The following is a 22,671-nucleotide window of genomic DNA, read 5'->3' as shown; positions in this document are numbered from 1 at the left end:
TCGCTTTTTTCTACACAGTGCCAGTGTAGTTTGTCTGGGTGGTCGGAAGTGGTCCCTGGCCTGGGAAGCAGCTCCAAGGTTTCTTACCTACTAAGTCATGTCCAGCTCTTTGTGAACCCATGGACTATATAGCCTGCCACGCTCCTCTGACCATGGCATTTTCCAGGCAAGAATACTGGAGTGGGTTGCCATTTCCTTCTCCAGGGGATTTTCCTCACCCAGGGATCGAAGTTGCATCTCCTGCATTGCAGGCAGATTCTTTACTCACTGAGCCATCAGGCAAGTAGTGCTGTAGGTTACTAATGACTTATTTGTGACCTCATCTCTAGCCTTCAGTGTGTCCACGTTCCCTGTAGGAACAGACTCCTGCCCCAAGATCCGGTGCTGGCTGTGGTGGGCCTTACCCTGCACAGCTAGTGTCTCAGCAGCAGAGCCTCATCTCTGTGGAGCCAAACCAGAGTAGCCGATCTGCAAAGTATAACTTCTTTGCAAGCAGAGGGCTCTCTTCTCACTCCAGTGCAGAGCCTCAGGAGAAGCCTCTCTGCGTGGTGCTCTGCCAGCCCTGGAAAGGGGCCCTGGGCTAGACATTGGCCACACCTCTTACCGTGTCATGGAGTCAGGCTGTCTTGGCTGGAGGGGCACTTGAGCCTCAGTGCTGTGGTGTAGGATTTGTTCAGGCACATCATGTCCATGAAAAGTTCTCAGTTCTTCATCTGAGGGAGATGAAGCCAGGAGCAGCTGGAGTCATCCTCTTCTTAGACATCACTCTCCCCACCCCTGTCTTCCTCTGTGTGTGTTTATTCCTTTACTTACCTTGGTTCCTCCACTGAAATCACCAGGACGTAAGTGCTCGGTTTAGCCCTTGATGGGGAGCGGTGCTCTCTGAGGAGGTGGGTGTGCGCCCCTCTTGGAGACGCGGGCAAGGAGGGCGGGGTGCCGCCTCCAGTGGGTGCCGCCCTCTGCTTGCAGGTGACCCTGTGGAAGGAGTCGGTTGACGGGCAGTGGGTGTGCATCAGCGACGTCAACAAGGGCCAGGGACCCGTGTCCACGTCTGTCACGGAGGGCCAGCAGAACGACCAGTGAGCACACGGGCCCGCTTCTCCAACCGCGCAGACCCTGGGCCAGCAGCCCGGACGGCGAGGAAGAGGCCCCGCGCCCCCTTGGGGCCCCAGACACAACAGGGTCATCATCTGCCTCGACGTGAGCTGATATGGTTTGTGACTTACCGTCCAGCTGAACACACACTTGTTCTGAGGGAAAAACCGAAAAGACCCGAAGGTGGTGGTTTTAAGATGCTGTGGTCGTTTTTACGCGCCTTTTATGTTCAGGCGCCATTTGTGCGGTTTGTTTGCAGAGTAATTAAATAAACACGTATTGCTTATAACTCTCCCTGCATTTTCCTAACCCACCTAAAACCGAGCTTTTCACGATAGTTGTCCTGGAAGAGCACAGATGCAGGCCAGGTGGCCGGGGGCCTGCCGAGCCGCACGCAGCTGCCAGGCACCTGCAGAGCTCTGCGACTCAGAGTGCCAGGCCTGGACCTTCAGGGCTGGGCTGTGTCCCCTGCGTATATACCCTGCGCTCTGGACGGGCTGATAAAGCCTGCCCTCTCCAGTTACACCCATTTGCGGGCAGAGGGCCTTACTCACCCTCACGGAGGAGCACCTCAAAGCGCCTGTGACCATGACTGGAATGAGCATTCACACCCCTCACTGCGATGACTGAGATCTCTGCAGGCTGCATGTCACGCCTCTGGAGGCAGAAAATCCGGAATTACCACGGAGGGAATCCGCAGGAAGGGGAGAAACTGCCTTGTGCCGTGTGCAGCCCGTAACTACTAAAATCCAGGGCAAGAAACAACGGCGTGAAGAGGGTCGCTGTCCCCATGCCTGAGCGGGCTTGGCCCCAGGCCGACCCACCTGGTCCGAGGCTGCTGTAAGGCTTTGGCATAAGCGCTCCTCCCCTGGAGTAGAATTCTAGTGCCTCCTCACCTCCAGACTGGGCCTCAGTTTTACCCAGGAGACCTACCCTGAACGCTAATCTCAGCCAAAGGACCCAAGAGATACTGCATTAACGGGAGAAAAGCCTCCACAGGCTCCCTGCAGCCCCTTAGCTTCAAGCCCCCTAACTTCCAAAGGACAAGACTGCAGCATGGCAGTTTGGCAGGGGTGTCCGAATATCTGCAGGTCAGCAGTGAAGCAGGAGGAGGAACAGGACACAGGCCTTTGGGGTTTGTGTTTCCATGTTCCAGAGACGTTGGCACCCAAAGTCCCCGGTCTCCCCACTGACCTGGGTTGGGCATGGAAAAGTAGTGCCGCCTTGTGGCCATTTCCTGTTATTACAACGTACAAACTGGTGCTTCAAGGCACTGCACAATCAAAGGGCTGCTGCTGCTAAGTCGCTGCCGTCGTGTCCGACTCTGTGCGACCCCATAAAAGGCAGCCCACCAGGCTCCCCCGTCCCTGGGATTCTCCAGGCAAGAACACTGGAGTGGGTTGCCATTTCCTTCTCCAATGCATGAAAGTGAAAAGTGAAAGTGAAAAGTGAAAGTGAAGTCGCTCAGTCGTGTCCAACTCTTAGCGACCCCATGGACTGCAGCCTACCAGGCTCCTCTGTCCATGGATTTTCCAGGCAAGAGTACTGGAGTGGGGTGCCACTGCCTTCTCCTGTGGGGCCTTAAATAACAAACACTTACCCTAGAAATGGGCTTCCCTTGTGGCTCAAGTGGTAATGAATCCGCCTGCAACCTGGGAGACCTGGGTTTAATGCCTGGGTTGGGAAGATCCCTTGGAAAAGGGAAAGGCTATTCATTCCAGTATCCCAGCCTAGAGAATGCCACGGACGTTGCAAAAAGTCAGATACGACGGAGTAATTTTCACTTCCGCACGATCGGGGGGAAAAGCACTTCAGACTTTCATACGGCCTGCACAGGCTCACCTGCAGCCCCTTAGCTTCAAGCCCCCTAACTTCCAAAGGACAGGAATGCAGCATAGCAGTTTCCCAGGGCTTTCTGAGTACCTGCGGGTCAAGGGTGAAACAGGAGGAGGAATGAGACACAAGCCTTTGTGGTCTGTGGGGCGTGCTCCAAGGACATGGACCACCCAAAGCCCGCACTCCTAAAGCTCTGGCCTCCCCACTGACCTGGGTTGGGCATGGAAAAGTAGTGCCACCTTGTGGCCATTTCCTGTTATTACAACATACAGACGTGCTTCAAGGCACTGCACAATCAAAGGGCTGCGGGGCCTTAAATGAGGAACACTTAGCTAGAAGCACCCCGGCACAGGTCAGTGAGTAAAACTTCAAAACCCATAAACAGGGGGACTTTCAACAAGTCCTATTCAAAAGGAAAGTTTCCTCAGATATTTACAAGAAATAAACAAGGCACATTAAATGTGCAGATCCCTCACACACAGACTGTCAAAACTACACCCTTTGCCATCTGCCGTGAGTCAGAATGTCCAGCACAAAGGTCTGCAAACAGTAACTGCTGCAGATCGAGGACAGAGGGAACCTCCATGCTGATGCTGGCACTGCACACAGGCATGGGCCACTCTGGAAAAGAACACTCAGGCTTCTGAAAGGGACATCACAGCTCCATGTGAGCCCAGTACATGCTCCTGGACATAAATGAGAAACTAGGGGCTGAAATGACACGGGCATCAAGACGCACACTGCGGGAGTATGGACAGTACTCAATACGGAACTGAAGCCAACGGCCAGGACCACCTGCACACCGAAAAACCGACCTGGGACACGTATGCCGCAGGAACTGACTCAGCTGTGAAGTGAAGAAGAAAACCATGCCTGGCAACAAGGACGGACCTAGAGATCTCTGGACTCGGGAACTTACGTAAGGGCTGCAGCCAAAGGATGGTGTAGTGGTGTCGTCTCTAACTGGAGAGAAATAAACCCTCTAAGAAAACAGAAACAGTCTTAGAGTCCTGGAAACAAAATGTGCATGCAGCAGGGACAAAAGGTATGAGCAGTTCACACTGCTACATAAAACATCGACCCTCCATCACTACACGGCACATGCAGTCCACCCAGCACTCTAAAATCCTCCCCGGGAGAAGAGTCCACGCACGGAGAGCTGTGCAGACGTGTACCCCTGAACAGTGGTGCTGCCCATCTACAGCATGCACGTGGAGATCAAGTCTGTCTGTATACACTTGAGTACTGAAGTATTTTTAAAAGTGTCTATTATATTCCCCGCAGCCTGGGTCCCCTGGCTTGGTGTCCCAGGCCTAAGCAGGCTTGGTTCCCTAGCCTAGACTATCCTGGATCCAAGCGTGCTGTAGAGGTTTTGGCAGAAATGATCCCCCCTTGTATCCTAGGCCCTCCCACTTCTGTTTCGGTCCTTTATTTTAGTCCCACATGCCCACTCTCTTAAATCTAATCCCAGCCTCAAGAACCCCAAAGATAAGTGACCATCCACCAGAAATAGTTTCAAAGTGAAATGGCCTCTGCATTCTCTGGTGTTCAGCTTCCTACCTACATTCTCTAAGCTTAGAGTCATCCTCTTTGTTAAGAACAACCCCTTAGCATAGTCGTTTATTTGGGTTCATATATATCTGGACGTGTTTATGGTGAGGAAAAACTTGAAAATATGTGAAACAAAAACTCACAGAAGTGAAGAGAAGTCTTTTCCAGTTCTGGCTGGTGATCTCAGCGCCCGTCCTTTAGCAGTAGAACACGCAGAGCCCTGAGAAACAGCCAAATGATGGATACTGTCAGTCAGCTGGACCTGACTGGCATTCACAGAACATTCTTCCCAACAACACTTAAAGCGCATCAAGTGCGTCTAAAACACTCACCAAAATGGGCTGATGTCTGGACCCCAAACAGCTGTCCTGCTGTCTAGCTTTCCTTCCAAGGAGCAAGCCTTTTTTCATTTCATGGCTGAAGTCACCATCAGAAGTGATTTTTGGAGCCCAAGAAAATAAAATCTTTCATTGCTTCCACTTTTCCCTTCTATTTGCCATGAAACAAAATTGTTGAAGCCAAAGTCATAATTCTTTCGCCACCTGATGGAAAGAGCTGACTCGTTGGAAAAGACCCTGATGCTGGTAGAGACCGAAAGCAAAGAGAGAAGGAGCGGCAGAGGATGAGATGGTCAGACGGCATCAGTGACTCAATGGACATGAATCTGAGCAAACTCCAGGAGACAATGAAGGACAGGGAAGCCTGGACACGACTTAGCAACTAAACAAGGACAACGAAAGGGGGCTGTGGTCGACCAAGAAAGCATGTTTCATCTGTGAACGATACAAACTGAAGCTTTTAAGACTGAGGTCACGTGATTGCTGAGATTTGCTCTTCATTCCCCTCCAGTGAAAACCAACATGAGAAATGAGTGCATGAAAGAAGATGCAAATATATGTTGAAACTGATGACAGGTGCTTGGAGACTCGTGGGATTACTCTCTCTGCTTTCTTTGTATGTTTGAAATTTTCTAGAAGAATAAGTTCAAATATATCTGGAGAGAGTTTAGCTTACACAGGTTTCTGTTGGAAAACTTTTGGCCAAGTTTTCCGTTGGAAACATGACTTTGTAATCAGAAAGGAAGTACCTGAGACCCTCGTGAAAATACAGATTCTCGGCCCCACAGCAGACTTACTCGAACAGAGTTGGAAGATGAAGCATAAGGAAGTCGGCTTTCTTACAGCCTCCCCTGTGAACCCACTGCAGCGCAGCGCAAGTCTGCGCCCAGCAGTTGCGATCAGGTGACCCCACGGGCCTCACCGAGGTCCCACGGCTCTTAGTGACCCCTAGACTAAGGCTGCGCCACCTGCAGCTCCGAGAGCCGTTTCAGCACAGTGGTGAGCAGGTGTGAGCTAGACAGTTTGGCCTATCCAGTGAGGAACAGGATACAGGGAAAGGAAATTCTGCCTGGACACGGCAGCGTGAGGGCAAGGCGGCATCGACAGACCTTCCCAGGGTGAGAGACCTGGGCGTGTTTGAAGGCTGAGGGTGGAAGCTGCTGGACAGAAAGACTGGAGACAGAAGACTAGCATCTGGGGCTCCAGCCCCACGATGGCAGGAGAGCAGGGACACCCCAGTGGGAAAGGAGCGGCGAGAGCGCTTGGCTAAGGTGATGTGAGTGTTAAGAGCAACACCTGTGGTGTCTCCATTCTTCTTCATGACTACCAAGCTCTTCCTGTTAAGTGCCCATCTCACTTCTATAAAGGAAAAAAAAAAGGGTTTCATATGATTATCATGTTAGAAATGGTCATTTTATTCTTAAATAAACCTTCATTTTAGAAGATTAATCTTGAGTTCCTGGTGCCCACATATTTTTATCGAGCACCCCGTACCCCACTTTTTAAAAAAGTGTCCACTTATGTAAACATACCATTTTCTTAGATGATTTTACTATTCATGAGGGAAGTTTTTGTTAAGGATATACTTGAATATTGAGTTTTTCCTATCATGTTGCATTCTGCTGCCCTTGGCAAAGTATATCGTAGATTTTCATGAAAAGTGAAAGCCACTCAGTCATGTCCAACTCTGTGCAACCCCATGGACTATGTAGTCCATGGAATTCTCCAGGCCAGAATACTGGACCGGGCAGCCTTTCCCTTCTGCAGGGGATGTTCCCAACCCAGGGACTGATCCCTGGTCTCCCGCATTGAAGGTGGATTCTTTACCAGCTGAGCCACAGGGAAGCCCAAGAATGCTGGAGAGGGTAGCCTATCCCTTCTTCAGTGGATCTTCCTGGCCCAGGAATCAAACCAGGGTCTCCTGCATTGCAGGCTGATTTTTTACCAACCGAGCTATTGGGGAATCCCATAGATTTTCAATCTTCGTCTATTTTTTGTCATCCAGATGTATCTTCTGTTTTTGTTTTTAATGCATTTATTTTACAGCTGTGCCTTTACTATGGACTGTAAATAAAGAAATAGAAATAAAAAATGAAAAAAAAAAGCGACACCCATGTTGACCTAATACTCACCCTACAGTAGCTGGGAGCCATGGGTCCCTACTAAGCACCGGAAATGCAGCAAGTCTGAACTGAAAAATGCTGCAGAAATATAATACCCACCAGACTCTGAGGATTTAGTAAAAAGAAAACCAGTACCAACCATGTAAATCATTTTCATGTTGACTGCGTGCCAAATTGACAGTGTTTGGGGTACATTAAAGTGTATTATTAAAATTGATTTTACCTCTTTCTTTCTGCATTCTTTAATGTGACTTCGAAGGAATTTTCCATCTCATGGCTGGCATGATACTTCTATTTCGGAAGCCAGAAGGAGAGAAAGAAGAAGCTGGCCCAAAGAGCCCTATCTCACAAAATAAACCTGTTTCTAGACCCCAAACTCTGCCTCGGTCACACCAAGGTTGGACTACACTGATGCAAAAAGTGCCTGATAAGCCAGCTAACCATTGGTACAAACAAAAGACCGTGGACCGTGTACACACTTTGTTCTCAGATGCCATTCACACACGGCAGGTACTTGGGTGACGCCGCGTCCCTGTCCGTTCACAAGGCCGTGCGGCAGGAAGGGAAGCACCACCCAGCGGGCAGGGAATGCTCTGCGGGGCAGACAGACAGGTGCAGGCTGGCCTCAGCGTCATCCGCACTCCGACGGGAATCATGAGCTGGGAAGGCCAGTCCTTCCCTGGAGACACAGTCCTCCTCCGGAGAACTCTGGGGCCGGGTCTGCGTGTGCCCTGCCCAGTCCCGCCCCTTCCACAGCAGGGGGTGGGCGGCGGGGTACTTCCCAGGCGCAGCCTCCCCGGCCCCTCCGCCCTCCCTTCCTTCCCCAGCTCGCCTGGGCTCTGCACCCGCAGGCCTCCTTTCTGCACTTTCCTGTTCCCAGGATCAGAGGGCGAGGGGACCAGGGAGCAAGGGTATTCTGTTTGCTCGCGGGGGCTGTTATCTAAGATCAACACCCGCAGCTCCCGTCTCCACGGTGGAGGGAGGCCTCATGTCGCAGCAGGGGCCTGGTCACCATAGACGCTTTGGGTTTTGTTTTTTGTTTTTTTGCTGGGGTTGGCAAGGAGAGGCTCTGGAAAAGCTGCCAGCTGTCTCGAACATCTCCCCACCTCACTCCACCTTCAGCCCTTCTGGGCACCCAAGGTCAGGAGCCCTATGCTCAGGGGGCTCACAAGGGGAAGGTCTCCAGGGGACACGCTTACACTCTGCTGGGACTGATGGAGCCTCCTGGTAGAAGTTTTCCAGCAGAAGGTACTTGGTCCCCACACTGCACTGTGGGGCTCAGTCCAGCCCCTCCCAGGTCCCCCGTCCCTAGAGTCTGCACAAGGTCCATCTCCCTGAGGTCCATCTACATCCAGTCAGCATCTGACGGCCAAAGGTCTGCTGGCGGCCCCAGCCTCTTCCTGATCCGGAGCCCGCTGGCAGCCCACACAGCCACTGAGGGCAGCGTGGCTTTGGGGCAAGGGTGGCCCCTTTAAACAGTCAGTTCTCCCCATGAAACAAGAGGTGCAGCCTCCCAAGTCTTCAAGGTCAACCGGTCACTCCACTGCCCACGAGCCTTCAACGTCTTCCCTCCTCCAGATCAAAGCCCAGATGCCTGGTGCCAGGAGCTTCCCAAGGGTGTTCATCCTCACCCTGCCCCTCCTTCCAGGCCTTTCCTCACAACCCACTCCTCCCCACCCCGCCGCCGTCCTCCAAGCACCCCAGCTCCTCGCCGGTGGCTGCACACGGTCCACAGCCGCGCCTGCCGCTCACCTCCGCTCCGGCCCTCTGCCCGCAGTGGGCCTCCCTTCACAGCCTGGCCCCGCTGCTGCAGCCCCGACGGGGGCGGCCTTCCCACCCTCCCAGCTCAAGCGCGGCCAGAAGCAAGTTCCTGCTCTGACTGACACTAGAATGTCTACGCAGACCACACACCGAGCCCTCAGGAGTCACCGCCTGGGCATCCGGTGGGACGAAGGGCTCCAGGCAGGTTAGGAAGCCCCCGTGTGGTTGAGCAGCTCGTCATTGGGGAACATGTGATGTGGCCGAGGCTGGCCAAGGTACGAAGAACAGCTACCGTCTGATACTTGACAGCTTACAAAGGATGTGACATCCGTCACCTCGGTCCATCCTCAAAGGCGCTCTGAGAAGCAGCCATGTGCAGGGGACGCTCAGTGACCTTGCTGAGGCCAGCGTGCATGTGGTCACCCTTGGCAGCACTGGGTCCCGGCTTTCCCACCCCTGGGGCCACTCTGCTGCCTCTCAGGGCCTGGCCGGGGGAGGAGAGACAAGCCCACGTGTTAAGAAAGACCATGCAGAGCGGAGCCATCACCCCCTTCCTCCCAGAGGCGAGGACGGGCCTTCAGCCCCTGCTGGAGACGGTCCCTGCCCCGCTCCTCCAGTTTCCTCATCTGAAAAACGGGGCTTCCCTCCGGGCGGCCTGAGAATGCCAGGAGGCAGGCTCTCACGTGCTCGAGGCCATGGGAGCCAGAGCAGCGTCCCTCACGAGGCCCGAGGCAGCACAAGCCCCCAAGATCAAGCGACGGTGCCTGGTTCATCACCAATTCCGTGGACATGAACTTGGGCAAACTCGGGGAGAGGATGAGGGATGGGGACGCCTGGAGGTCTGCAGTCTATGGGGTCGCAGAGTTGGACATGACTTGGCAACTGAACAACAGCAACCGACCTGGTTCTATCCCAGGAGGAGGAGGGGAGCAGAAAGGCCAGCAGGTCACAGCTGCCGAGCAGCAACGCCGGGATGGCCCCAGGGCACACTCTCCTTCCTCCCGCCCAAGCCGAGGCGGGCACTCCTGGGCACAGGAGGGGCAGGTGGCCCCACGGGGCCGCCCCAGCCAACTCAGCCATCTCTCAGGGCATTTGACCTCTGCTGGTGACGTCTCCCAGGTGGGTGATGCGAGCATTTTTAGTTCCCAAGGAATGGCACTCAGCCCCCAGATGCCAAGCTGCCCTGAGAGACGGCTGCTGGTTTCAGATAAATACAGACTGCCCTATATAAGAACCAGACGGCCGCCAGGCGCCACCTCCGCCCGAAACCCCAGGTAGGCACTCTGGGGACGCTTGCATGCGGGGGGTCTGTTTACGGGTCTAACTCACGGCAACACCCGCAGGCCCTTCTGAACACGGGGAGGTCGCAGGGCCCCGCGCTGCCCGGCTGCTCCCAGCTGGACTTGGGAGCAGCCCCGGTGCCCCCGGGTCTCCTGGGACCTGGCCAGTTCGCCTTCCTCAGCCCTCCTCCAGAAACTTGGCGCAGGGTTCTCAGGGCTGGGGACGAAGGATGTGGACACTCCCACTGCCAAGCATCTGCACCGGAGAGAAAAGTCTTGGGAAGCAGCCCTCATGTCCTACCTGGGGAGGTGGGCAGATGGCACTTCTGGGGGAGAGCTGCTCCAGACAGCAGTCACCCTGGGTCCACAAGCCATCTCTCTGCCTGGCCCAGAGACCCTCTCTCCTCCAGGTCCATCTGCCTCCAGCCAGGGAAGCAATGCCCGCCCTGTGGACCATCTGCAGCCTGCTGCTGCTCAGCGTGCTCTGCATGGACTTGGCCATGGCGGGCTCCAGCTTTCTGAGCCCCGAACATCAGAAACTGCAGGTGAGACGCCACCCCAGGAGCCCCGTGTCCTGAATGCCCCGAGCCGTGTGAGTTGGGCAGTGGCTCGCCCTGTCTGAGCTTCAGCTTTCTCCCCGAGCCCGAAGGAGGGCTCTGGGTCTGACTGTGGGTCCACACCTCAACCTGCTTCTCGGAGGAGAGGGGAGATTCAGGGCCTAAGGGGAGCACCTCCTCTTTCCTGCAGAGAAAGGAACCTAAGAAGCCATCAGGCAGACTGAAGCCCCGGGCCCTGGAAGGCCAGTTTGACCCGGAGGTGGGAAGTCAGGCGGAAGGTGCAGAGGACGAGCTGGAAATCCGGGTGGGTTCCTCTGCAGTAAGAGGTGGGGTGGGGAGGGCGGCTACCCACAGACACCCACTTAGCAGCTACTCAAGGGACATCAAACAGCAGGACAACAGCAGGCTCCACACCCCTGGTTCCGCTAGGTCTCTGCCATCAACAGGCAAATGTCTAAGGAAATCTGCTGCACAAGGATGAGCCCCAGCAGAGGGGAGGGGGCGTGCCAGCGAGTATTCACAGACACTCAGGAAGGAGGAGCTGCTCACAGGCTGCAGGCGTCTCCCCGCAGAAAACCTTCCGATGGGCTCAGGGCCCTCTCGGACCTGACCTTACCCTATCTTGGCAGGGCGGCACCCTGGGTGGGGAAACCCCACCTGCAGGCCAGGATGGAGCCCTGCAGGCTTGCTTGGGCTCAGGAATCCTGCACGGGGCAAGGGCACCATTGGGAGAGAACGGGAGGGCCAGGAGAGACAGGGCATGAAGGCGTTTTATGGGCCCCCCGCCACGTGACCTTCCTGCCGGGGGGCCTGGCCGTGGTCCTGGGAAAGGACTGACAAGGGTTTAGGTGGAGATGGGCATCTCTGTGCAGGGCGACCAGTGTCCCCCGAGGTGCCCAGTCACCACTGAGCTGCCGCACCCTCTGGGCCTCACTTTCCACGGCTCCGCCCTCCTGCACGCGAACGTACTCAGTCGCTTCAGTTGTTCCGACTCCTTGCGACCCCATGGACTGTAGCCCACCAGGCTCCCCTGCCCATGGGATTCTCCAGGCAAGAACACTGGAGTGGGTTGCCATGCCCTCCTCCAGGGGGTCTTCCCGACCCAGGGATTGCACCCATGTCTCTTACATCACCTGCATTGCCAGGTGGGTTCTTTACCACTAGCACCACCTGGGAAGCCCTTCTACCCTGCTTGGCACTGAATCTCTACAGCCACTGGTGGGGTCAGTACGCTGGTCTCTGTGGCCTCGTGTAGAGTTGAGGAACAGAGGTTCAGCCAGGGGAACCCGCTGGCCCAAGGGGTCACCGCCTGCAGGCGCCGAGGTGGGACCCACGGCCTGGGGGACTCGGGTCCCCAAGCCTTCGGTCTCCACCTCCGGTCTGGCAGAGAGAGCAAGTGCCCAGGAAGTCTCCTCTGCCCACCTCTGCTCCGGTCAGAGGTCAAATCCCCAGCCCCCAGCCCCTGACTCTCCCCAGGCGCCGCCTCCACCACGTGTAAGACCCCACCCGTCACGTTCCTACTTGACGACGGCCTGCAGATTCTTAGATTAAAACCAGGGAACTTTCCTGCTGAGACTGCCAGGCCCAGCGGGGCAAGGGAAGCCGTGGGACCGCTCAGATGGGGCAGAAGTCTTGGCTGGGACTGTCCAGTTTCCACAGAGGCAAGAGCAGGCCCTGCCTCAGCCGGAACCAGGAGTGCGTGATGTCCAGAGGTGGGGGGTCCCACCAGATGTGCGTGAAGCCTGAGACACAGGCCACACAGTGTGGGCTGTGCGCCCCAAAGCCCCCAGTCCCAGGGTCCCACCTCAGGCACCGCAGGCCCCTCCACTCGCTCCAAACGTTTTCCTAAAATGGAATCTCAGAGCAGAACGCCTTATAGACCAAGTCCTGTCCTGCCCCACCGGTCACCCATGGACTAGTTAGACACTGGGGCCAAGGGGCCCGTTTCCAGCCCCTCGAAGACGCGCTCTCTCCCATCCGGCAGCTGCCTCACCTCCTGTCAGCTGCCCCACCTCCTGTCAGCTGCCCCTCGCCCAGCTCCAGGGTGAAGACCAGCCCAGCAGGTCCCCAGCTCAGTGTCCACAGAACCCCAAAGTCTGCTAGGGTCACCTGACCACTCTCATCGGCCACAGGGCTGGAGAGGAAATGAATATTTACTGAAGGGAGAGAACAGAGGGGCCTCAGTTCCCCCCGAATTAATTACGTCATCTCCACAGCTCCATCTTCACGGTGGAGGCAAGAGGGGGAGGCAGATTTTAAAAGGGAACCCACATTTTATCGTTGTTGTAACAACACCTCGGAGCACCCCTGCTCACCTGTGAAATGGGAGGCAGAGGGAAAGGCACTCAGCCCGGGCCTGAGCAGGGCGAGGGCTGCACCCCTGCCGGGGGCAGGAGGACCGAGGGCTCCCTTTCGGCCCCAAGATCCCTTCGTGGACTCACCCAGGAGCTCTGTCACCAACACGGCCAGGAACTGGATGAGCGGAGGCGAGCACGGTCTCCACTCCTCTGGAGAGAAACAATGATGCGGCTGCAAACAGAGTTCCTTCCTGGTCGCCCAAATCTTTGAGCTTCAACAAGTCGTCTCATAGGCTGCCGAGAAACTAGGAGACGTGGGGTGATCCCCCTGTAGAAGGGCAGAGACAGAGGCACAGAAAGTACAGCCTTGGCTCAGAGCATCGATCGAGGAAGAGGTCAACATCCTATCTGGTCCAACACAGAACGAGGAAGGGCCGGTGCAGTCGAGAGGAAGAGCTCCTGGGAAGGGAGGGAGGCGGTGCAGAGACCGTCCCCCGGGCCGGAGCTGTGTCCACCGGGGAGAGCCCTGACCCCACATCATGCTCCCAGCCGTACCTCCATCACTGGCCATTCCGTCTGACGTCTTCCGATCTAGGGGACCCCACAGCTTTTATCAGTAACCTCTTCAGAGCCAGGTAAAGAGGGTACAAGGTGAGCCTCCTAAGGATCGTGGAGTGGTAAGATGAGGCCCGGGACGGACGGCAAACTGGCTAAGCCACCCCTCGGGGGGCCTGTCAGACCCCAGGCCTTTCCTTCTTCCCCTCCTGAGAGCACAGGGCCTCTTCTGGGGTGGGGGTGCAGGGGGCAGGGGTGGGAGGGTGCAGGTGACCTCTGACAATTCCTGGGTGGTCCTCCTCCTAGTTCAACGCCCCCTTTAACGTTGGGATCAAGCTATCAGGGGCTCAGTCCCTCCAGCATGGCCAGACGTTGGGGAAGTTTCTTCAGGACATCCTTTGGGAAGAAGCTGAAGGTAAGTCCTTGCCCAGCTCAGCTCAATTCCAAGCTTCGCCTGAGTCCCAGTGTGAGCCTGCCCATGAGTAACAAAACAGAGGTTTCATTCCCCACCCTGCCTCTCAAAAGAGCTTCTAATTCCTCTTTCCCAAAGAGTTGTCACTCAGTACCCGTGGGGGATTGGGTCCAGGGCCCCAGCTTTTAGGGGATGGGCCGAAGTGGCACAGTCCAACTCTGGGCCGCTCCTCTCGCTATTACAGCACATCTCCTCCACCCCCTGTGGAAGGGAAGGCAAACCGGAGGGCAACAGGAGGAGAGCGGACAAAGTAGAGGTTTTTTGGTGGTTTTTCTTTTTTTGGCTACATTGTAAGGCATGGGGATCTTAAGTTCCCCAAGCAGGGATCAAACCCGTGCCCCTGTAGTGGAAGCATGGAGTCTTAACCAGTGGACCGCCAGGGAAGTCCCGGACACAGCTCTTTGACTTGACCTCTTGCATTTCAGAAACCCTGGCTGACGACTGAGTGGCCCTGGGACCAACCACCTGTCCGTTCTCCCACCCTCAGAAGCTCTCACCTGGCTTCCGGGACACTTCCGAGACCACGTGGGGCTCTGAGGGGTACTAGCCTAGGCAGTGAATAAATGCTCAGATGGATGCAAAGGTTCAAAATGTTTATTTCACCAAAGATGGAAATTTCACATTTCAATGAAAACCAACGTGCCCCCGCAATTCCTGGTCTGTGGTCAATAGACAGGAGAAGGCCGAGGAAGAACATAAAGCAAGGAGGTGTGAATGCTGAGAAAACCAAACCAGATCCACTCCTACAAGCAGATACGGCTGCTGGGGGATTGTAGGAGCGGAGGTGGAGGAGACAGCGGAACAGGAAGGGGAAAGGAGGGGCAAGATGGAGAAAAAGAAAAAGACAAAGTTCCTTTAAATAGCAGAGCTTCCCAGGGGCAAAGCTGCAACGGGGGCTTCTTAACAACCAGCAAGGGCTGTGTGCACAGGGAAACTTCTGGTGACGCCATCGGAGCCAGTGTCCCTGAACTGACATTCACGCGGACAGGACGCTGGGAAAGGGAAAGCCTGACTTTGAGGCTGGACCTAAGTGGGGCACTAACAATGGTGACGGCCATTGCTAGACCCGGCTGACCTAACCCCTCCCTCCTCCTCACCCAATGCGGAGCGGATGCCACCTCCTGTGGCTGAGACTGACCACTGCCTTGGTCCCTTTGTTGATCTGGGACACGAGGTTGATGTCCAAACACACTTGTGACCCCAGCTCAGGGCTGAATGAGCCTTGATCGTTAAGCACACAACTTAATTCCAGCGAAGACCCAGTCTTCATGGAAGGGATGTCACTTAGCATTCACTTGCACTTTGGTGCAAACATGTGAGCTGACTCAAGAGCCGGTGGCGATGGGTGGGCAATCACGGGGGAGGAGCACCACCCAGCCACCCACCTGACATGCACACCCATCACCAACATGCAGGACACCCCTCTGTGGAGCCAGGGCCACAGCCACACTTGGGAGAAACCTTGGTCACAGAGAACTCCCTCTAGGAGCCAAGTACCTTCTCCAGTGAAGCTCTGCCCACCTGGCAATCAAGCATGCGTGCATGCTAAGTCACTTCAGTCTTGTCTGACTCACTGCAACCCTATGGACTGTACTTACTCCAGGCAAGGATACTAGAGTAGGTTGCCATGCCTGACTCCACGGGATCTTCCCGACCCAGGGATTGAACCCGCCTCTCTTAACGTCTTCTGCATTGGCAGGTGAGTTCTTTAGCACTAGCACCACCAGGGAACCCCCCAGGCACTCAAGACAAAGCACTAACCTCTGATCGCACTTGGTGGGCACCCAGAACCCATCCCATCATCCCTCAGCGAAGAGCCACTTGTGCTCTGAGGAACATCACTGTGTCAGAAAGCCTCTTAGAAACAGTCTGGGGCCCCGCCCCCACCCTAGGACAGGTAAGGATCTGCTTTCTAACAAGACCCCCAGGTGCATGTAAAGTGGTTTAGAGGCCACAGGCTCCTATTCACGAGCAGAGCCCGGTCCCCCACCTGGCTTGGAGCAAGTGTCGACTCTCCTGTGACAAGAAAATGCAGGCCTGGCCAGCGGACCTCAACAAAACTGAGCGCACGGGAAACAGCTGTCCTGCCTCCTCTCTCATTCACCTCCCCCCGCCCCCCAGCCCTCTAAGCCTCAGCTCTGATGTCAACGCCAGGCCTGTCCATCAGGCGGGCAACACACATACTTCTCCATCTCTCGGAGCACCCCACACTGACGATCTGACCACCCAGTAACAGCTCAACGAGCCCTTGCTTATGAAAGCATCTGCTTCCAAGTGGTGATCACAGTTTGAAAAGCTTTGTTCCCACAGGAGGAATCTAAGGTACTGGAAAGCAGGTGAACGGCTTGGGTTGGGGGAGGCAGGGAGGAAGCTGGAGCCTCCAGCCCCTCGCTCTGATGCAGAGACCAACATGCGGGCCTGGAGCTGAGTCACATCCCAGCTCTAAAGTTGAGCAGGGGTGCCACCCTAGCCCACCGCCCTCTTCTCAACACCCAGAGGAGGACTCAAGTCCTGAACATGTTCAAAGGGCCCAAGAAGCCCGCTCCTGACCTGATGGACAAGCAGCCAGATGGGGCTCAGGGGAGGACGGGTGTCAGGCCCCAGGGAACGCTGGTCACCGGCTGCCCCCTCCTCAGAGACAACGCCTTACTCCTTCCTCAAGGGCCACACCAGCCTTCTCTCCCACTCGCCCAGGTCATTCACCCCACACACAGATGATAAGCACCTACTCTGCCCTGGGCGCTCTCACCGGCCCAGGCAGCGTGGTGGGCTGGAAAGCTACAGGCTTCAGGCTTGAACGTGAACACCAGCTGCCAGATCCACCCACGACGCTGACCTGTGCAGGCTCTCCCCACGTGCAACGCCACCTCCACTGGCCACTGTCAAGAATGATCCAAGCATCTCCCGCTGGGACACCCGCACACTAACTGTCTTAACGGCCGCGTTTGCTGCATTCTTCTTGGGCAGCCCTGGCGCTCGGACGGTAAAGAATCTGCCTGCAATGCAGGAGACCCAGGTTCGACCCCTGGGTTGGAGAAGATCCCCTAGAGAAGGGAATGGCTGCCCACTCCGGTATTCTTGCCTGGAGAACCCCATAGATAAAGGAGCCTGGTGGCTACAGTCTCGGGTCACAAAGAGTCAGACATGACTCACTTGCAGAGTCAGACACGACCGAATGACCAACACTTTCACTTACTGCTTACATGAATTTAGTGTACTTTAAGTTACTTTCACACAAAAAAACCACTTATGAGGGAGAAAACTGAAGTCTAGAGGCATTAAGCGACTTCCCAAGGCCACAGAGCAAACAAGTTTCTGACTCACCCAGAGCTACAGGCTCAGGCCACACTCTGGCACACTCAGCTGCACACTCGGTGACCAACATCACCGCCTGACCCTGCTGCCTGAGGTCCCAGGGGTTCCTTTTGTTTCTATTTCTCATTTTCCTTCACAATACATGGGGTCAGCTTGGGGTGGGCTGAGGACAATTTCAAGTCAATAACTGGCAGAAAAACTGATCACAGGGAACACACTTGAGAATACACAGCATTTCTAGCCTGGTCCCACGTCAGCCTGCTCACACCTGCTCCTGCACACGTCCCTCCTCGACACCAACTCCGGTGCTCTGAAGCTGGTGAACTTATCCCCAGGCTGAGCAAGGTATTTGCCACATAGGAGAAAACAACCTCCTTTAAAAAAAGACTTTAAAAAACCCAAACTTTTGTGTTTTATAACTAATACACCAGGTACATTAGCATACACGCTGATGGGGTGTCAGAAATTCTCTCACGATGGTGAACAGACACAACAGGAGAGACCCACACTTAGTTACCGCCCTCTGGTCTGAATCCACGTCCACACCGCGTTGACAGATGAGCATGGACAGCAAGCAAGGGGCCTGCCTGGCCACAGACCAACGGCTCTCCTGCCGTCTTGGAGACTTCACTCAAGCATCGCACACTTCAGTGGACACTGGCCCAGATCTAACAGAAATCACTGATGCAAAAATGGAAACGCTTGACATCTTCAGGACATTCCATCCAAATGCAGAAGAATACACCTTCTTCTTAAGTACACATGGAACATTCTCCAGGACAGACCACATCTTGGGTCACAAATCAAACATCAGTAAATTTAAGAAAACTGAAATCGTATCAAGCATCTTCTCTGACCACAAAGCTATGAGACTAGATATCAATTACAAGAAAAAAACTGAAAAAAAACACAAACACATGGAGATTAAACAGCACGTTTCTAAATAACCAACAGGTTACTGAAGAAATCAAAAGGGAAATCAAAAAATTTCTAGAAACAAATGACAATGAAAACACGACAACTCAAAACCTGTGAAATGCAGCAAAAGCAGGTCTAAGAGGGAAGTTTATAGCAATACAATCCTACCTCAAGAAACAAGAAAAACATCGAGCAGACAACCTAACTTTATACCTAAAACAACTGGAAAAAGAATAACAAAAAGAACCCCAAAATTGGTAGAAGGAAAGAAATCATAAAGTGCAGAGCAGAAATAATTGAAAAAGAAATGAAGGAAACAATGATAAAGATTAATAAAACTAAAAGCTGGTTCTTTGAGGAGATAAACAAAATTGACAAACCTTTAGCCAGACTTATCACAAAAAAAAGAGAGAGAAGAATCAAATCAGCAAAATTAGAAATGAAAAAGGAGAGGTTACGACAGACAATGCAGAAATACAAAGGATTATGAGACTATTATAAACAACTATATGGCAATAAAATGGATAATCTGGAGGAAATGAACAGATTCTTTAAAAAGTTCACTCTTCCAAGACTGAACCAAGGAGAAATAGAAATTATGAACAACCCAATTACAAGCACTGAAATTGAAGCTATGATCAAAAATCTCCCCAAAAGCAAAAGCCCAGGACCAGATGGCTTCACAGGAGAATTCTATCAAACATTTAGAGAAGAGCTAATGACTATCCTTCTAAAACTCTTTCAAAAAACTGCAGAGGAAGGAACACTTCCAAGCTCATTCTATGAGGCCACCGTCATCCTGATACCAAAACCAGACAGAGACAACACACAAAAAGAAAACTACAAGCCAATGTTACTGATGAACATAGATGCAAAAATCCTCAACAAAATTCTAGCAAACAGGATTCAGCAACACACAAAAAAGCTCATACACCATGATCAAGCGGGGTTTATTCCAGGGAAGCAAGGATTCTTCAATATACACAAATAAATCAATGTGATAAACCATATTAACAAATTGAAACATAAAAACCATATGATAATCTCAATAGATGTAGAAAAAGCCTTTGACAAAATTCAGCACCCATTTATGATTAAAAGTCTTCAAAAAATGGGCATAGAAGGAACCTACCTCAAATAGTAAAGGCCATATATGATAAGCCTACAGCAAACATTATTCTCAATGGTGAAAAACTGAAAGCATCCCCCCTAAGATCAGGAACAAGACAAGGGTGTCCACTTTCACCACTATTATTCAACATAGTTCTGGAAGTCCTAGCTACAGCAATCAGAGAAGAAAAAGAAATAAAAGGAATCCAGATCGGAAAAGAAGGAAAGCTCTCACTGTTTGCAGATGACATGAAACTGTACATAGAAAACCCTAAAGATAGTATCAGAAAATTACTAGAGCTAACCAGTGAATTTAGCAAAGTTGCACGATACAAAATCAAAACACAGAAATCACTTGCATTTCTATATACTAACAATGAAAAATCAGAAAGAGAAATTAAGGAGTCAATCCCATTCACCATTGCAACAAAAAAAGAATTAAATATCTAGGAATAAACTTACATAAGGAGATGAAAGAACTGTACACAGAAAATTATAAAACACTAATGAAAGAAATCAAAGACAACATAAACAGATGGAGAGACATTGCATGTTCCTGGGCAGGAAGAATCAATATTGTGAAAATGACTATACTACCAAATGCAATATACAGATCCAATGCAATCCCTAGCAAATTACCAAAGGCATTTTTCACAGAATTTGAACAGAAAATTTCACAATTCATATGGAAACACAGAAGACCCCGAATAGCCAAAGTAGTCTTGAGAAAGAAGAATGGAGCTGGAGGAATCAACCTTCCTGACTTCAGATTATATTACAAAGCTACAGTCATCAAGACAGTGTGGTACTAGCACAAAAACAGAAATATAGACCAATGGAACAAGATAGAAAGCCCAGAAATAAACCCATGCACCTATGGGTACCTTACTTTTGACAAAGGAGGGAAGCATATACAATGGGGCAAAGACAGCCTCTTTGATAAATGGTGCTGGGAAAACTGGACAGCTACATGTAAATGAATGAAATCTGGACACTTCCTAACACCATATACAAAGATAAATTCAAAATGGACTAAACACCTAAATGTAAGACCAGAAACTATAAAACTCTTAGAAGAAAACATAGGCAGAACACTCGACGACATAAATCAAAGCAAGATCCTCCTAGAGAAACGGAAATAAAAACAAAAGTAATCAAGTGGGACCTGACTAAACTTAAAAGCTTTTGCTCAGCAAAGGAAACACTAAGCAAGCTGAAAAGACAACCCTCAGAATGTTGTCTGGAGAAAATAATAGCAAATGAAACAACTGACAACGGATTACTTTCTGAAATATACAAGCAGCTCATACAACTCAATACCAGAAAAACAAACAACCCAATCAAAAAGTGGGGAAAAGACCTAAACAGACATTTCTCCAAAGAAGATATACATACGGCTAACAAACACCTGAAAAGATGCTCAACATTGCTCATTATGAGAAACGCAAATCAAAACCACAATGAGATATCACCTCACACCGGTCCAAATGGCCATGATCAAGAAGTCTGCAAACAATACATGCTGGAGAGGGTGTGGAGAAAAGGGAACGCTCTTGCACTGTTGCTGGGAATGTAAATTGATACAGCCACTATGGAAGACAGTATAGATATTCCTTAAAACACTAGGAATAAAACCACCATATGACCCAGCAATCCCACTCCTAGGCACATACCCTGAGGAAACCAAAACTGAAAAAGACACATGTATCCCACCGCTCACTGCAGCACTACTTACAACAGCTAGAACACGGAAGCAACCCAGATGTCCACTGACAGATGAATGGATATAGAAGTTGTGGTACATACACACAAATACAGGATTACTCAGCCATAAAAAGGAACACATTCTAATGAGGTGGATGAACCTAGAACCTACTATAAAGAGTGAAGTAAGTCAGAAAGAAAAAGATAAATATTGTATTCTAACGCCTATATTCAGAATCTAGAAAAATGGTACTGAAGAATTTATTGGCAGGGCAGCAATGGAGAAACAGACACAGAGAATAGACTTATGGGCATGGGGAGAGGGGAGGAGAGGGTGAGATGTATGGAAAGAGTAACATGGAAACTTACATCACCATATGTAAAATAGATTGCCAACGGGAATTTGCTGTATGGCTCCGGAAACTCAAATAGGAGCTCAAGGCAGAGGAACCAGAGATCAAATTGCTAACAAGCGCTGGATCATAGAAAAAGCAAGAGAGTTCCAGAAAGACATCTATTTCTGCTTTATTGACTATGCCAAAGCCTTTGACTGTGTGGATCACAATAAACTGTGGAAAATTCTGAAAGGGATGGGAATACCAGACCACCTGATCTGCCTCTTGAGAAATTTGTATGCAGGTCAGGAAGCAACAGTTAGAACTGGACATGGAACAACAGACTGGTTCCAAATAGGAAAAGGAGTTCGTCAAGGCTGTATATTGTCACCCTGTTTATTTAACTTATATGCAGAGTACATCATGAGAAACGCTGGACTGGAAGAAACACAAGCTGGAATCAAGATTGCTGGGAGAAATATCAATAACCTCAGATATGCAGATGACACCACCCTTATGGCAGAAAGTGAAGAGGAACTCAAAAGCCTCTTGATGAAAGTGAAAGTGGAGAGTGAAAAAGTTGGCTTAAAGCGCAACATTCAGAAAATGAAGATCATGGCATCCGGTCCCACCACTTCAAGGGAAATAGATGGGGAAACAGTGGAAACAGTGTCAGACTTTATTTTTCTGGGCTCCAAAATCACTACAGATGGTGACCGCAGCCATGAAATTAAAAGACGCTTACTCCTTGGAAGGAAAGTTATGACCAACCTAGATAGCATATTCAAAAGCAGAGACATTACTTTGCCAACAAGGTCTGTCTAGTCAAGGCTATGGTTTTTCCTGTGGTCATGTATGGATGTGAGAGTCGGACTGTGAAGAAGGCTGAATGCCGAAGAATTGATGCTTTTGAACTGTGGTGTTGGAGAAGACTCTTGAGAGTCCCTTGGACTGCAAGGAGATCCAACCAGTCCATTCTGAAGGAGATCAGCCCTGGGATTTCTTTGGAAGGAATGATGCTAAAGCTAAAACTCCAGTACTTTGGCCACCTCATGCGAAGAGTTGACTCATTGGAAAAGACTCTGATGCTGGGAGGGATTGGGGGCAGGAGGAGAAGGGGACGACAGAGGATGAGATGGCTGGATGGCATCACTGACTCGATGGACGTGAGTCTGAGTGAACTCTGGGAGTTGGTGATGGACAGGGAGGCCTGGCGTGCTGCGATTCATGGGGTCGCAGAGTTGGACATGACTGAGCGACTGATCTGATCTGATCTGATCTGATCAACCTAGAGGGCTGGGATGGGGAGGGAGATGGGAGGTTCAAAAGGGAGGGGATATATGTATACTTATGGCTGATTCATGTTGAGGTTTGACACAAAACAACAAAATTCTGTAAAGCAATTATCCTTCAATAAAAAAATA

At 51.9% G+C, this 22,671-nt stretch overlaps 3 protein-coding genes and 1 long non-coding RNA gene across 9 annotated transcripts in view; 2 read left to right on the top strand and 2 right to left on the bottom strand.

Moving 5' to 3' along the window:
- The window catches only part of SEC13 (SEC13 homolog, nuclear pore and COPII component), a 35,329-nt gene extending 33,945 nt beyond the window's left edge, over positions 1 to 1,384 (top strand). The window contains exon 9 of the mRNA XM_086368478.1: positions 970 to 1,384. Within this exon, the coding sequence (XP_086224604.1) occupies positions 970 to 1,083 (114 nt within the window). The 3' untranslated portion in view covers positions 1,084 to 1,384. The remainder of the gene's footprint in view (positions 1 to 969) is intronic.
- A 1,539-nt stretch (positions 1,385 to 2,923) lies between these two features.
- LOC147348652 (uncharacterized) lies at positions 2,924 to 5,024 on the bottom strand. Its single transcript, XR_015151806.1, has 4 exons — positions 4,815 to 5,024; positions 4,626 to 4,702; positions 3,851 to 3,894; positions 2,924 to 3,018 (listed from the first exon to the last, which is right to left on the bottom strand). It is a non-coding gene; the product is annotated as an uncharacterized LOC147348652 (long non-coding RNA).
- Positions 5,025 to 5,963: 939 nt separating this feature from the next.
- The window catches only part of LOC147348650 (uncharacterized), a 47,209-nt gene continuing 30,501 nt past the window's right edge, over positions 5,964 to 22,671 (bottom strand). The window contains exons 5-6 of one of the 2 annotated variants that reach the window (XM_086368481.1): positions 12,983 to 13,166; positions 5,964 to 6,179 (exon numbers count right to left, since the gene is read on the bottom strand). In XM_086368481.1, coding sequence (XP_086224607.1) covers positions 12,995 to 13,166 — 172 coding nt within the window. In that variant the 3' untranslated portion in view covers positions 5,964 to 6,179; positions 12,983 to 12,994. Of the gene's footprint in view, positions 6,180 to 12,915; positions 13,167 to 22,671 lie in introns of those variants that run through there. The other variant, XM_086368482.1, reaches the window with a different exon arrangement.
- On the top strand, positions 9,874 to 14,441 carry GHRL (ghrelin and obestatin prepropeptide). Of its 5 annotated transcripts, XM_086368488.1 has the most exons (6): positions 9,874 to 9,978; positions 10,395 to 10,529; positions 10,732 to 10,845; positions 13,700 to 13,808; positions 14,050 to 14,121; positions 14,291 to 14,441. In XM_086368488.1, exons 2-6 carry the CDS (start codon positions 10,422 to 10,424, stop codon positions 14,308 to 14,310), a joined length of 423 nt encoding a protein of 140 aa, XP_086224614.1. In that variant the 5' UTR covers positions 9,874 to 9,978; positions 10,395 to 10,421; the 3' UTR covers positions 14,311 to 14,441. The 5 variants fall into 5 exon arrangements, with proteins under 5 accessions (XP_086224614.1, XP_086224617.1, XP_086224615.1 ...); XM_086368491.1 differs by lacking the exon at positions 10,732 to 10,845; XM_086368489.1 differs by lacking the exon at positions 14,050 to 14,121.

This window comes from Bos grunniens, chromosome 22, assembly GCF_055505025.1.
Source record: "Bos grunniens cultivar Pamir isolate PY7600 chromosome 22, Bosgru_T2T1.0, whole genome shotgun sequence".
Lineage (NCBI taxonomy): Eukaryota > Metazoa > Chordata > Mammalia > Artiodactyla > Bovidae > Bos > Bos grunniens.
This window is presented reverse-complemented; position numbering and strand designations above follow the sequence as displayed.

Coding starts and splice junctions, on each gene's coding strand:
- GHRL (XM_086368488.1), top strand. CDS start 10,422: ATGCCCGCCCTGTGGACCATCTGCAGCCTGCTGCTGCTCAGCGTGCTC. Junction 10,530..10,731: donor CCGAACATCAGAAACTGCAG/GTGAGACGCCAC, acceptor TCTTTCCTGCAG/AGAAAGGAACCTAAGAAGCC. Junction 13,809..14,049: donor CCTTTGGGAAGAAGCTGAAG/GTAAGTCCTTGC, acceptor TCGCTATTACAG/CACATCTCCTCCACCCCCTG.